We start from the raw sequence: 14990 nt of genomic DNA, 5'->3' as shown, positions 1-14990 counted from the left end.
TGCTGCGCCCACTGCTCCCCTCAGCAGTGTACTTCGTCAGTCTGCCTGTTCTGCTCCTTGCTCTGGCTCTAGTGAATTCTCTCACCCTCCTGTGCTTCTGACTGTACCCAGTGCTTGTATAAATAAATAAATAAACAAACAAACACACAAACAAATAAATCTTTAAAAAAAAGAGATTTGTTTGGTATAGCACTTCGTGATAAAATTGGTATAGTTTCTGATAAAGTTTAAGTGAAAACACTGACACAAGTGAAAATTGTTTCCATAAAAAATAAGTGAAATAGGGCCTCCCCGGTGGCACAGCGGTTGAGCGCTGGGTTGCAAAGCTGCCCGCAGCCTCTGCAGCGCCGGTTTGATCCCCGCTGCTCCCGAGCCACTGGGGGAGGGTCCCACATGACGCACAGACCTCTCCTGCCCCCCGCTGCTCCCCTCAGCAGTGTACTTCGGTCCTTCTGCCTGCTCTGCTCCCTGCTCTGGTGAATTCTATCACCCTCCCGCGCTTCTGACTGTACCCAGTGCTTGTATAAATAAATAAATCTTTAAAAAAAAGAAAAAATAAGTGAAATATTTTAGAGGCAACTAAATCAAGTCACTATGAAATGTTATTCAGTTGCATACAGGAAATGTAAAAGACAAACAAAAAAGATCTAAAACAATTCAGCACTCAAACTGCTTTAAAAGTAACTTAAATTGTAAAAATCATAAATACCACACTGCAAGTCTCGGTTATATAAAGGGGACATCACATTCAAAGAACAGTCCTAGGCGATACATGGAAGTATTAGCAAATTAACAGTGATATGTGAAAATAAAAAAGCTGAATATATTTATATACACATATGTATATGCATGTCTTTATGCTGTCTTCAAATGACTTTCATAAACCTACCCACTATCAATCCTACATGCACAGGATGAGAGCTTCGAATTACAGTTCGAAGACCAACAACAAGCAAGAGATATGCCAAATTTAAAAAAAACGGTATCGAAACAGCACCATATACCCTTTGACTCACAATATGCAACAATAGTTTCTGAATAAAATTCAGTTAAAAATATATCTGAGGTTATGAAGTTCCTTTTAAAAAAGTCTTAAATGTCTTAAATATGAAACAAAAATCTATGACGCATCCTGACTGTCCTACCTTTTAAAGTCCAGTGAAGTAAAACTTACCATTCAAATTACCGAAATACATAATTCACATTTACAGTAATTCATGGGAACTCTCTACATTTGTTAGTAGTAGAATCCACCTCTGTTTTAGATCCTAAGTTAAGTAAGGTATCACAACAAAGCACTGAGAGGATACACTAAGTTTACAATTTAAAGTCCTGGGGGTAATAGTACTTCCTCATGAATGTTACAGAAGAGTGCCTGGCACACAGCACTCCATAAGTGTTACTAGTAATTATTATTATTGTATCTTTCATTTCAATAAGCACTTTAGTTGTTGTATTCCCCAACACATGTACTACTGACTGCCACCTGATATTTGCTTTACAAAAAACTTCTGCCCCTCACAACTGAAAACATTATCAATGTTCCCACTTACACACGAAATTGTAAGTATACTACACTGTCAAAGTATCTCATGGAATATAGCCAAGTTAGAATACTAAAAATTGTGAAAAATGAATGAAGGATATTAATCACTGCCCACTGTGACCTCATGAAGTCTTCAATATTATAAACACCTCCAAGAGTGCTTGACTGTAATCCACTCATGCTAATACCTGTATAAAAACCACCTTTCAGGGCCTCCCCTGGTGGCACAGCAGTTGAGCGCTGGGCTGTGAGGCTGCCTGCAGCCTCTGCAGTGCCGGTTTGTTCCCCCGCCACCCGGGAGGGTCCCACAAAAAAACAAAAACAAAAAAAATCCACCTTTCATCAGTCCAAGTTAAATTTTAAAAATTAAAATTCTTGCGATAAGTATTCGCTATAAAGTCAAAATGTACACAAATTAATGGATTATAAATTACTATCCGTTTACTTATCTCCACCTGTGAAATTCCAAATTTAAATGCACTGCTCACATAAATAGCTTGAGTTCAGAAGGACCAAGTGTTTCTCCAATGTTATTAATTTTTTCTAAACCCTCTTTGAAAAATTCCAGAATCATTTTAAGGATAGGATAATATTCTCATATTATTTACTAATTACACTAATATTAAGTTTCCATAGAACAACTTGATCTAAAACTAATCTTTAAATCAACTAAAAGTTCTTTAAATGTATGTTTAATTGTTGACTGTAATAGTGTCCTTACATCATTTTTTCTGTAAACAGAACAAGAAAGCGACAAATTAAGCACTAAGAACACTCCCCTCCGCCTTACTAATAAATGGTCTGACCACATCTAAATCCAATCTATTTAAAGATTCTGATCTGAATTCAGTCACGTACTCCAAACAAGCATCATATAAGACATCTAGGGGCAAAAATGGGAAAGATTAGCTCTGAAATTAGTAATGTTATTATAATTTTGTTCAATTTATTTAAACAAAGATATTGCTACATGTATGGTAAAAGGCATGCGACTGCTAAAATTTAGAGTTCATGGTACCATTTACTGTGTATGAGCATTTTCTAGGCACAAGTTTCTGAATGGCAACCAGCATGTCTACTTAGTTGTGTACGTGCTTAGCTACACAGTATGTGTTCAATAAATATTCGATGAATTGAACCATTTAATCCTAACAGCCTTTAGCTTTATATTACTGTCCTCTTATCACATAGAAAAGAATCATGGTTGAGGGTTAGATTCAAGCCACACTGTATGTGGAGAGCTGGCTTAATACCTTGGCTAAGTCACAAAGTGCCAGTGTCCAAAATCTGTACTTATTTAGAATGCAAGCTTAAGAACAGCTGAACCGAGTAACACCGCGCTTCCCACGGTGTCTGACACAAGCCAAATGAGCAATAACTGTGAATGTAATAACCACGAAAGAGACGTCAGGTTCTATTATTACAAATTAAATACCATTAAATAAACTAGTGTCATACTGAGATGGGCTTTAACACAGAAGTGTTTCTGAACGGTGGACTACAGGAGGAAGTGTGTAAATACGTCTCGATGGTTCGCATCTACTGCAAGGAAACCCTGCTCCCCTGTACTCACAAAGGGCGACTCAGAAACGCCACAAGCCCCCACCGCACAGACACGAATCTCTCACACGAACTCTTCAAATGCTAGCAAAGGATGTCGCGTTTACTAGAAGCAGGAGATGTGCCTCTACTACGCATACAGTAACAGGCAAACACACTTAAGATAAACTAGACTGCTGGCTTCATTGAGAGCCAAGTTGCCCAACAGAAGTCACTTCCCTGCGGTCTCAAACGCTCAGCACGAGCGCGCGTCTCCGACACCCGCCTCGCCCGTGATTCGGGCCTCACCAACTCCCCAGAATCATCAACTAACGATCCATGTCTCAGGATCCTGCCTGGCTTTCACCTCTCGGCAAACACGGTTTCTCAAGTTATTTTACTGAGTGTTTCACTACTGACGCTACCACCACCCCCCACCGGAGCGCCGGCGGCGAGGATCCCGCTGTGGTCAGCGCCCGCGGCGGCTCGGGGCCCGGCAGCCCCCTGAGCTGAAGCAGCAGCGCGAAGCCCAACTGCCTTCCCCGAACTGAAGAAGAAAAACAGCCGCTGCGCTGCTGAACGGGGCCTGCCTTCTCCAAAAACGGATTTTCCCGTGTACATTCTGTCTCAGCAGTAACCGTACAAAAGATGGGGGGCGGGGGGTGACCCAACGCCCCGGAGACGCGGGACGGCCGGGGACTCGCGCGGACTCCCACCCGGAGCCTGAGGCCGAGCCGTCGGGGCTTCTCCCCGGTTCCAGAACCATCTGTGAACTTTCCCGAGGAAGCGCCACGCTCGGAGGCCTCACCGCGGGCAGCTCCCGACGCCGTCCACACACCCCAACCGCCCGGTCCCCCCGAGGGCCTCGGGGCGCGCACCTCCAGCCCGCGCGGCCCGTCTTGGGGCGCAGGGGCGGCTCCCCGCCGCGCGCCCCCCGCAGGACGGGCCCCCCGTCGAGCCCGGCCCCGGGGACCCCCCCCCACGCCTCACGGCTCCCTCGGGCCCTGCTCGCTCACCCCCGCAGCTCGCCGGCGCCCTCCGCCCCTCCACAGGGAGCCTCTCCAACTTTCTCCCCGGGGCTTCCCGGCGCGGCCCCCCGAGACCCGCTCGCCCCGCCACGACTCCCGCGTGCCCGCGCCCTCCCGGGCCCGGGGCCGCCCGCCCCGAGGGGCAGAGCCCGGCGCGGCGTCGCCGCGGTCCCGCCGCCCCAGCGGGCTCCGGAGCCCTCGGGGGGCCCGCAGGTGCCGGGCGGGGGGCGCGCCGGGCGGGGCGCACAAAGGCCCCGCGGGGTGCGCGCCCGGGCGAGGCCCGAGGGCGGCGGCGCCGGCTCCCGGGGGCCCAGCGCGGCTCGAAGGGCGCCCCCGCGGACCCCCGCCCCGCCGGCCCCCGCAGCCCGGCCGCCGGCCCGCGCCCCCGCCCGGCGAAAGCGAAAGCGCCGCCCCGGCCCGCGGGCGAACGGCCGGGCCCCACCCGCGCCCCCGGGCCGAGCCCGCGCCCAACGGCCGCCCGCGCCCCGCGCCCCCCGCGCCCGCCGCACTCACAGGCTGCCCGAGCAGGACGTGCACACGAACGAGCCGACCGTCATGTTCACGTAGGTGGGGCCGCGCTGGTCGCAGTCGAAGCACTTGCGGTTGTGCGGGAGCCCCGTCATGTCCCGCAGCATCTTCAGGTGCTTCTCCTCCTGCTTCCGCTTGGCGCTGGCCGCCATGGCCGCGGCGCCGGGGACCAGGCCGGCCGGGCCGGCAGCGGGCGGCGCGGCGCCCCGGGCCCCGCGCTCCCCCCGGCCGCCCTGGCCGCGGCCGCCGCCCTCCGCCCGCGCGCCGCCCGCCGCCCTCCGCCCGCGCGGGCCCTGGCGGCCGCCCTCGGCTCGGGCGCGCTGGACGCGGCGCCGACGCTGCGGAGCGCGGGCTGACGGGCCACACCGACCGGCCGGGCCGGGACAACCGCCGCCGCCGCCACCTTCCCGACTTCTCCTGAGGGGAGAGGACGAGCAAGGGGGACGGCAAGAGGAGGCCCGCCCCGGGCGGCCGGAGGCCAAGTGCCGGCCGGCGCCCCCTGCTGGCCAGGAGGAGTCACTGCGGCCGCGCCGCGCCCGCTGCGGGAAGGGGCGGGAGCCGGCCACGCGGGGAGCCGCGCGGAGGGTGGACAATAGGGCCGCGGCGCCGCCGGGTGCCGCGCGCGGGGCCTGGGCTGCGCCCCCCGCCCCGCCTTAAAACGCGCCAAGGCTGCCCCCGGCTTTCGGAATAACTCCAAGCGCCTCATCGTGTCCCCCAAAGCGCCCCCTGGGCTAGCCCAGCCTCTCTCTCTCATCATCTTCCTGTCCTGGGCCAAACTGCCCGCTCGCTTCTGCTTCGGGAGCCTTGCCACCCCTGACATCCTGGACTAGAGGACTTTTTGGTGTGTGGACTGCCCTATACATTGTAAGATGCTGAGCAGAGTCCCCGGTTTCTACCTACTAGGTGCCAGAGAGATCTGCCCGCCCCCCAACTCCCCCTCACCCCCTTACAGCAACCAGAAGTCCCTGACCTGGCCAAAGTGGAGCAAGAATAGAGGCAGGTGACCCCAGCGGGCTGAGAAGGCTGGACGGCCCCGACTTTGAGGCCTGCATGACAGACAACTTCCCTTTGGGGAGACCGACTGAATGTTGGCAGCCCACCCTCCTGGAAAGTCGCTCGCACACATGCTATGCTGTTTTTTCCTAATTCTAGTCCTTTGAGTCCAGTTTCTTCTTTAGCATTCACAGTGTTGTCTGGCTTCTCCTTTTAGACTCCGAGCTGCCCACTCTGGGTGTTTTCTCCACTCCTCTGTCGTCTGCCCTCCCTGAGCTGGAAGCTAGCTGGGCAATGTTGTAGAGTGGACGCACTGAGTATCTCATTTAATCTTTGCAAGAATCCTTTGAGGTAAGCTTTCCATTTTACAAGTTTGGAAGCCGAAACTCTGGGGGATTAAGTAAATTTACCCAAGGATACATTTGGGGAAGCTGGGATTCCAATGTAGACAGTCAGACTACAGGACCCAGATCCCTTAATCACTGCAAGAATCCATGGTTAGCAGGATGCTCAAAATCATCCCTGAACCTCATTTCCCAGAGGGGTGCAGGAAGACTCAGAGGGCTGATGTTCCAGGGTCCCTCAGCTGGTGAATGGGAAAGCAGAGTTAGAATCCAAGTTTCCGAAGTTTCCATGAAAATAACTGGATGATCGACCAAGTGAGGCTTCATATTAATGCCATATTATTAATAATAATGTTTTAATATTGAAAACAGATCAACAGATATTGGATTAGTCAATGGATTTTTATAATTTTTTATTATGGGAAAGATCAGACTCCCAAGAGCCTATGGTTTAGCTTCAATAATTCTCAGCTCATGGTTAATATTCTTTAGCTGTAATCCCACCCTACCGCTATATTGGCTTTTCCAAAAAAATAAAATCCTGCTATCTTTGCATTCATCTGCACATACGTTAGCCTAGATGGCTAGAAAAAAAAAAAATCTTATTAAAAGAACCATAATACAATGAGCACACTTAGAAAACTTAATTCATTAAAATCACCACACATCCATCAATCTTCAAGTTTCTGATCATTTTATCTTTAAAATGATTTTTACAGTTTGTGTAAATCAACACATTGCAACTGGGTAATATGTCTCGTAAAAACTCTTGATTCTGTTTCCTCGCCAACTCTTTCTCTCACTTTGCAATTTCTTTTAGGAACTGGGCCCTTTGCTTTGTCATTTCTATTACTATATCAGTTAACATTTTCCTCTCTCCTTTTTATTTGATCGTTGGATCTCTTTCACTTGTATCCAGTTCAATAATTCTTGACACAATGTATGTGTTCTTCCATGAGGAAGGCCATGATGGGAGGGGGGTTCTGCCTTTTTATGGCGTTAACAGTCATTGCGGTCATTAAGAATTACAAATTGTGACATTCTAACTCTGCCCTTGTTCTTCTTCTTATCAGCGAAATACCTTCCCTTTAGTTACCATTTGGCACAGTTCATATGTGAAAGACAGGATACATATTTGATTCCTTTCTTTTATTCACAAATTCACAAAACAATGTATACTGGCTTCTTATCATCTTGTAACAGTGATCAGTATTTTTTTCGGTGTCATTAGAAACTCAAGAATGGAAACCAATTTGATAGATTTCAAATTCCCTTGGTGTGCACATTGTCTTGTCGTTGGCCAGTAGAGTCTCTTAAAAGTCCACTCTTGAGTCTTGTTGAGAAGACCTTTGACTTAAGGTCAACTGGGGTGTCCTGGCCAGCCCACGCCTTCAAGAAATGGAGGCATCAAAATCTCTAATTCTGGACTGATCGTAAAAGAAGGCTAACTCACCAGCCCCTTTCTGGCTAAATAGAAGGCATCTCACAGTCTCTTATTCATCACCCACAAATGCACTTGCTCCACAGCCAATGGAGTACATATTTGTTTCTATATTTGTAATACTCACTTGTCATGGGTATGTTTTCTCCTTGTGCTTCTCTCCATGTGATAAATTCCAAAACCAGAATGCATGATGACATACCTTATACAAATAGTTTAATAAGTGGTTATTGCATGATTGTATTGTTGTTTCAAGAAGCAGAAGGTATTTCCAGACCATCAATCTGCAAGAAGGTAAAATTCAAGTGACGCCTAAGACATTTTCCCAAGTGAAGCTGAAAAGCCATATGACCTGCTGAGTTTGGGCTTTTTCATCTCATAGATAATATAACAGTAGGTTTCGACTTTTAAAAATTCGAAGGAGAGCTTGCAGTGTGCCAAACTAGACTATTTATTTATCTTAAATTCCTTAAGTCTCACAACAATGTAGAAGAAGGTATTATTATCTTGTTTTATAGATGAGGAAGCAGAGGCACAGAAAGATGGGCTTGCCCACCGCCATGCCAGAAATAAAGCACAGAGCTGGGCTTCAAATGTGGATCTGGTTGCAAGGTGCTGGCTTCTGCTTCTGGTCACTGGGCACTGACCCTGTTTATTCTATCCACAAAGCAGAAATCACCTTCAGAGATGAAAGCACTGTAGTCCCAATTATCTTTCAAAATGCAAATACGATTCAGGCATCCAGTCTCCTCCCCTGCTTAAAGCCATGGCTCTAAGGATGAAAGAAAGCCTAGGAGGCCCCGGGAGCTCTGCCCAAGGGGCCTCCTCCATGCAGACCTTGCTAGCTCTCCCCTGCTCTGCCTCAGCCCCATTGTGCCCCAATGCCCTGTGCACCACCCTATGCCTCCACCACTCAGCTGCAGCCCCACTTGCCTCTTTTATCTTTTTTACATTCTCCTCTCTCACCCAGGACCTTTGCACTTGCCCTGTTCTTCCCAAAACAGCAAGCCCTCTCCTTTTCCCCTTCTCATCCCTCCGGCCCAGCTCAAAATCTGTGTTTCTGACAGCCCCTCCTTGTCCAGTCTAAGCAAGCCAGCCTATGACATGAACCCCTTGTACCATATACTGCTCACGTAGAGCATTTGCTGCAGCGGCTGTTTATTTTGCTGGGTGACTGTCGGATAGAGTCCCTGACCCCGCTACACTGCAGACTTCATTTGGGAGGGCACAGAGCTGCCTGTGCTCACCGTTATTTCACCAGCACATTGCTGGGTCTGGCACTTAGAAGGAGCTCAGGATATACTGGTTGAATGAATAAATACATGTAGCAATGGGGAGCCAGAGAATAAAGCTTCTCTCCTCTTCTGCAGTGGGCTCAGCCTTCTGTTTATTGTTGTGTCTGCTGTTTTGCTTCCCAGAATGAGGGCCGCTCCATCAAGGTAACCACAGTTTTGTTAAGAAACTTGCAAATTCTGAAACCAAGCCTCTGAGGATAAAGGTCTAAAACCTGACTTGTTGAGTGGCTTCTGTCTGTCTTATCACCAGAGGTGACTCAGGAAAAATGCCCTGAGCAAACCCTGGTATTTGGAAAGGCCCCAAGGAGCCAGCAGTCAGCTGCCAGCTCATCTGGGCGGCCCCACCCTCCATGCCTGCAGGCGGGGCCCAGAAAGGAGGCCCCTCTGTGTCATCTGCAGAGCAGAGCAGGACCTGCAGAGCAAATACTAAAGCGTGGCCAGAGGTGGCTTCCATGCTCCCTGCTTGATGCTCTGAATGAGGGCAGGGTTCCCCCTTCGTGAGGGGCCTCAAATGTATGCTTTTGACCACAGCTGAGTTACAGTGTCAAGGGGACCCACCGACTAGAAAGATGTTCTCTGACACACATGCTGTTCTGTGTCCGTCCTCAGCACCTACAATGCACCCTAAATTCACACTTCTAGTAAGTTCTCAACTTACCTGGTGAAGAAGTTTTCTTGGTTTATTTGTGTATTAAAAGGGCTTATTTAAATATGACTATGGTTAAATATGGCATGGTTTCTATGACTTTTGACATCTTTCCATGTTTTAATATCCTAGGAATCACAAAAAAATTGAAAAGGCATGCGCTCCCTCTGAGGTGGCCCCCTTTTTCCCCAAGCCCCCAGACTCCAGGCCACCTCTGCCCAGCCCCAGACCTTAAAGCACAGATCTCCTCAGTACCCCCAACCCAGATTTCAGGACCCTTGTTCCAGGCCAGTGAGCCTGGATCATTGGGGAACCTAGATTCTCCATTCCAGGGGGCCTTCAGATCGTCTTTTACCCCGTCCTGAAGCTGCTTTCTGTTCCAGAAAGGAGGCACTTGACAGCAGGGAGCGTGTGCACTAGGGAAAGCTGGAGCTGTGGGCTTTTCATTAACATCTTCCCTCACACAGCCTGCTTTTTTCCAGCTCGTGGCCCAGGAGTCAAGGCTGGTTTTTATGGCCTGTTGAAGTCATGCAAAAGGAGAGTGATGTCAGTGCCATTAACTCCCGCCCCAGGGGTTTCTGAGTGGCTCCAGCCCTGCTGGGATAATATTCAACTCAAGGTTTTTTTCCCCTTTCTCTTTTGAAAGCGCCTTCCTTTAGCTGTGGTTTGATTATTTTTAACATTGCTTTCTGACTTGCTTTTTAATTCACAAGAAGCAGTAAGATAGAAAAAGAAGAGGAGAAATAGCCTACAGAGATGGAGCAGTGGGCACACTTCCGGGAGGCCTCAGTGTGCCTTGGGTCCCCTCCACAGACCCCCAGAGTCTCCTGGCCTCCTCCTCCTCCCGGCAGCCCCGCCCTCCCACTGCCCCGGTGCTGGAGACCAGCCCCTCCTCCACCTGGGCTTACTTCACGCGGTGGCGTGCGTGTGCTCTGTCCCACCAGTGGGACACTGCCCCCTCAGAGAGCAGGGACTGTGCCCCGTGTGTGTCAGGTCACAGATGAAGCAGGTTGGCTAACCCGCCATCCATTTAGCAGAAAGACAGTTTCTGATTTTTGAGGGAAACCAGCTTTTGTTCGTTCATTCATTCGGTGGATACTTACTGAGCACCTACTATGTTCCAGATGCTGGGATTTAGCACTGAACAAGAGCGAGCCCCTAGTCTCCTGGAGGTGTGGGAGAACAAACAACATAACATGCTAATAGACACCGGCCAGGGGGTGCTACTTGCACCCGGGAAAATGAAGCAGGGTAAGGGAGCACATGGAAGGCAAGGACATGGCCGAGTGGACAGAGCAGGCCCAGCAGAAGGTGAAGCCAGGAAACTCGAAGCTTGTCCGAGTCCAAGAACACAGAGTCCTGGAGACTCTGCAACCTAACAGCTTCCCTCCCCTCATCAATTTGTGGCAGAATCAAGGATCTTGGGCACCGCGGGTGCTGGTAGACTTGAATCATCATCTTCGGAAGCCAGGGGAGAGAGGAAAGGTCTGGGATGCTGCCGCAGGAAGAAACGCTCCATTCACGATGTCAATAGACCGTTGTTCTGGCCTGTAACTGGAAAGAGAAAGGGGACCTTCCCTTCTGGCTCAGGGGAAAGAAAGAGGCCCCTGTGGGGAGAGAAACCTACTCTACTTACCAGAAAAGAAACCCTCAGAGATAGGACTCAAGGGCTGAAAGGAATGGAAAATGGACCCTACTCACCAGCTCTCCATCCCAAACGGGTCAGAGACACATTTTAAAAGTGGGTCTCTAATAATTACCCAGCACCTTCCTTTTTTCAATTTCTCACCAAATGCCAGCAGATTGGTAATGGCTGGTGACACCATATGGGGGAACCGAGCACTTGGGGCTCTCTTGAACCCAGCTGAAAGGTTGCAACTGATGGAAGTGATTGCACAGAACTCACTGTTCATACCCCCATAAGGATGACTGGGGCTTCTGGGCCACAGCCCCAGCCTGGAAGTCAAGCACCTTTGGTAGAGAAACTCCATTAACCAGACTTTGGCATTCGTTTCACTGTTATGCTCGTTTCACAGATGGAGAAGCTAAGGCTCTGTTGCTGAGGACCCGGCCATGGTCACCTGGCTGGAAAGTGACGGGGTGGGAGTTCACAGGTCAGTGGTTTGACATGGGAGCCCACAATTGCACCCCACAGTCCGCACGGCCCTGTCTGCTAGAAGTTCCTGTGACTCAAACCCCGCCGTCCGTGAGAGCAGTCGAGGTCAGGAGTATGCTCGTGCTCCTGGACTCCATCTGCTCGGGGCCTTGCACACTCTGAGGTGAAACAGGACTTACTTAGCCCCAGGATTCTGCTTCATGAGGACGCCACCTCGCCCCAAACTTCAGGCTGTGCACTTGCGGGGCCTGCTATCTGGCGAGAAGTTATCCCGAGAAGGGAAATCTCCTGAAAAGTTAAACACACCAACCTCCCCCAGGGAAAGTGTCCCGAATGTTCATTTAGATCATCCCTGCTGCACAGATCGATCTTACCCAAAGAGGCCCAGATGTGCCCAGATGTGCCCAGAGCCACATCGCAAAGCCCACAGCAGAAGGGGGAAGTCCGGGGAAATTCACAGAAATACACCCACAGTCATTTTCGATGTAGGGATAACCCACTGCTTTGCTACCAGCCACCATCCCAGCCCTGGGGCTATTAATGATTCAGAAAGTAAGAAATGATCCTCACCACAGCCCCAGCATAGGTGTAAGCCCCGCTACAATGACCGTTCTGTGTTCCGTATGCCTGCTCATTCCTTCCCTTCTCTTCGCTCTGGTGTGTGTGGCTTGTAAGTCACCAAGCCAACCACAAGTGCAGCTGAGCTGAAATTTGCGGGAAGCATCTGTCAGTGAAGCCGCTGTGGGTGGGGGCTCTGACAGCGAGGCCGCAGGTTGGTTGAAATCCCCTGTGGTCTAAGTGGTGGAGAGGCCAACAGCAATGCACCCTCCTCAGCTAGCACTGGTTTTCAATTGTTCTAAATAAATATCTGGCAACATCCAGTTCAATAGGTTCTGCAGATGAAATGCCCCAAACACGTCTGACCGTAGCAGCTACATGCTCATTTAGTGTTTCCATCCCGAGGGGCAGGCGGAGGACATGTGATTGTGTGTTTAGGAAGTGGTGGCGGGTTTCTTTGATGAACCCTTGTCCCCTCTGCTTCTGCACAAGAAGAGACCACACAAGAGAGTTTCTGAGTCACTCGGACTGGACCCCAGTGCTGGTTCTCTGCAAGTCACTTCTACTTCCTGCGCCTCCCTGGCCTTTCTTGTAAAGTGGGGGGAACTAGAAGAAGCAAAAGGAGGTTCTTCTCTAGAACCTTCAGAGGGTGCCTGACCCTGTTGAGCCTTTGGTTTCAGATTTCTGGTCTCCAGAACTGAGAGCATCAAGGCCGGTGGTATTCAGCCATCTACTTTGAAACTAGGAGTGAAAATGTACGACACAGTCCTAAGGTAACTAACACACCAATGAGTTATGCCCCAGTGTCTCCCACACATGGTCCCCCATGCACATTCCCTCTGTTTTCAGCAACTTTGCTGCCTTTCTGGATCTTTCTGTGTGCCTTTAGACACCTCTCCAGTGCATTTCATCAGTGGACGGCAGCCACATGTGGTAAATGGGACTAAACCATTCTCATGATAGTGGCCAGTTCCTGGAGTCTTGCTGGGAGCCTGGCAGCTGGGGATGGCAGCAGGACAGTCCTGTGCAGCTGCTGTCCCAGGGGGCCATGGGACCTGTCTCCCATGAGCAGTGCTTCTGATTTACAACCATTAAAAGACAAGGAAATCCTCTAGCACCGTGTCTGCTTATTCATAACTCACAGGCTTTTAGGGTAATTTTAACAACCCCACTTCCTCTTTCTCAGGCAAGTTACATGTCATCTACTCTGTCATCATCTACAACTCTGATTAATAGGGGTCCATTAATGTTAATATGGGTCTACTTTCTGTAACGGATGTTACCATTTGAAGAGGCTTTGCCTGCATCTTCCAGCTGGGAGCATAGTTTTGGAAGGGGATCTTCAAATGCAAAGTTTCCAATTGAAAGGATATTAGGGGGCCTCCCCAGTGGCGCAGCGGTTGAGCGCTGGGTTGCGAAGCTGCCCGCAGCCTCTGTGGCGCCGGTTCGATCCCCGGCTGTTCCCCGGCCACCAGAGGAGGGTCCCACATGGTGCGCAGACCTCTCCTGCCGCCCGCTGCTCCCCTTAGCAGTGTACTTCGGTCCTTCTGCCGGCTCTGCTCCCCGCTCTGCCTCTGGTGAATTCTCTCACCCTCCCGCGCTTCTGACTGTACCCAGTGCATGTATAAACAAAAAAAATAAATAAATAAATAAATAAATAAGTAAAACATGCCTCTATAAAAAAAAAAAAAAAAAAAAGGATATTAGAACCCCCCCCCCAGGCCAATGATTCTTAGCAATTTAGGGGTTATAGCCCCTTTGAGAATGTGAGAAAAGCTGCACACTCCCTTCTTAACTATGAACAGAACGTGTATAACCTCAGGGTCACCCTCGTGCTTAGGTTAAAATCCCCCTCATTTTATGGATGAGAACAATAAGACTCTAAAAAATAAAGCCCCAAAATTGTCCAAGTCAGAACAAGAATCCAGGTTGTCCCTGACCCACCACCCTCTCCCCTTTTTGCCTTGGTTTGAAGACCCCGGTTTGCATCAAGGGAAGAGTAGCCCCAGATGGAAGGAGACAATAGTCAGAGGAAAGGGGGGGCCTAGAGTCCCCCCTCGGCACAGATCACAGATGGTGCCAGGGCACCCAGGTGGGCCCAGGGACGTGGCACCCCTCCATTCACCACCAAGGCCAGGACAAATGAGAAAGAACTTTTCATAAAGCAACGAGGCTTTGGAAAATGCAGGGAGAACTTATTTTAAGCAACAATCTTTGCATTTGTGAAAGAAGTTTATATAATGTCCTCTCCCGGCCTATTAAAAATAGAATCGCATCTCATCTTCCTAAGATGGTTTCAGTGCAGAAAGATGTGAAGGCAGAAGGACCAGGTGAGGAACATCAACTATGGGTCTGTCCACCCCATTGCTCCTTCCTGAGCCTGGCACAGCCATTGCTCATCACACCGGACCATTTCCACATCAACACCAGGTGTGGCCCCAGAATCCACAGCTCAGCACAGACATTACCCAGTTGGCATTGAACTTATTTACCTCCAACAGCAAAATGACCTTCCAACAATGTTTCCAGTCCCTCGTGAAGCTGTGTCCCTGTAGTCCCATTTAAACTTTGCGATGGCTTTACTTGGTTCAGCAGAGGCCCAGAGACCCATCTTTCTAGGCCAGTAATCTCTCTGGGGATTTCTTCTAATAGCTGTGCGCCTGCTTCTCAGTCATGTGAAATAATTAAGAGAGCCCTAAGAATTCCTGCTTATCCCTTACTGATGTGTACATAGGTGATGAAGACAGGTCTTTCGAAGTTTCCAGTCTAGCCTACTGCCCACAAGTCTTCTCTTGATTTCTTTACACCCTCTTTTTTTTTTAAGATTTATTTATGCATGCATGCAAGAGTTGGGGTACAGGCCAGAGATATGGTGGGAGAGAGGAATCACCAGAGACAGAGTGAGGAGAAGAACAGGCAGATCCACTGAAATACACTGCTGAGGGGAGCAAGTGAG

At 49.8% G+C, this 14990-nt stretch overlaps 1 protein-coding gene across 5 annotated transcripts in view; it reads right to left on the bottom strand.

Moving 5' to 3' along the window:
• Positions 1-4793, bottom strand: part of AGFG1 (ArfGAP with FG repeats 1) — a gene marked incomplete at both ends in the record, with an annotated part of 70707 nt that extends 65914 nt beyond the window's left edge. For all 5 annotated transcript variants that reach the window (XM_084230188.1, XM_084230189.1, XM_084230190.1 and 2 more), the window contains one exon: positions 4627-4793. In XM_084230188.1, the coding sequence (XP_084086314.1) occupies positions 4627-4793 (167 nt within the window). The remainder of the gene's footprint in view (positions 1-4626) is intronic.
• Between the last annotated feature and the right edge of the window lie 10197 nt (positions 4794-14990).

This window comes from Talpa europaea (assembly GCF_964194135.1).
Source record: "Talpa europaea genome assembly, chromosome: 1".
Lineage (NCBI taxonomy): Eukaryota > Metazoa > Chordata > Mammalia > Eulipotyphla > Talpidae > Talpa > Talpa europaea.
Note: the sequence above shows the minus strand (reverse complement) of the source record. Positions and strands in the feature narration are given on the sequence as shown.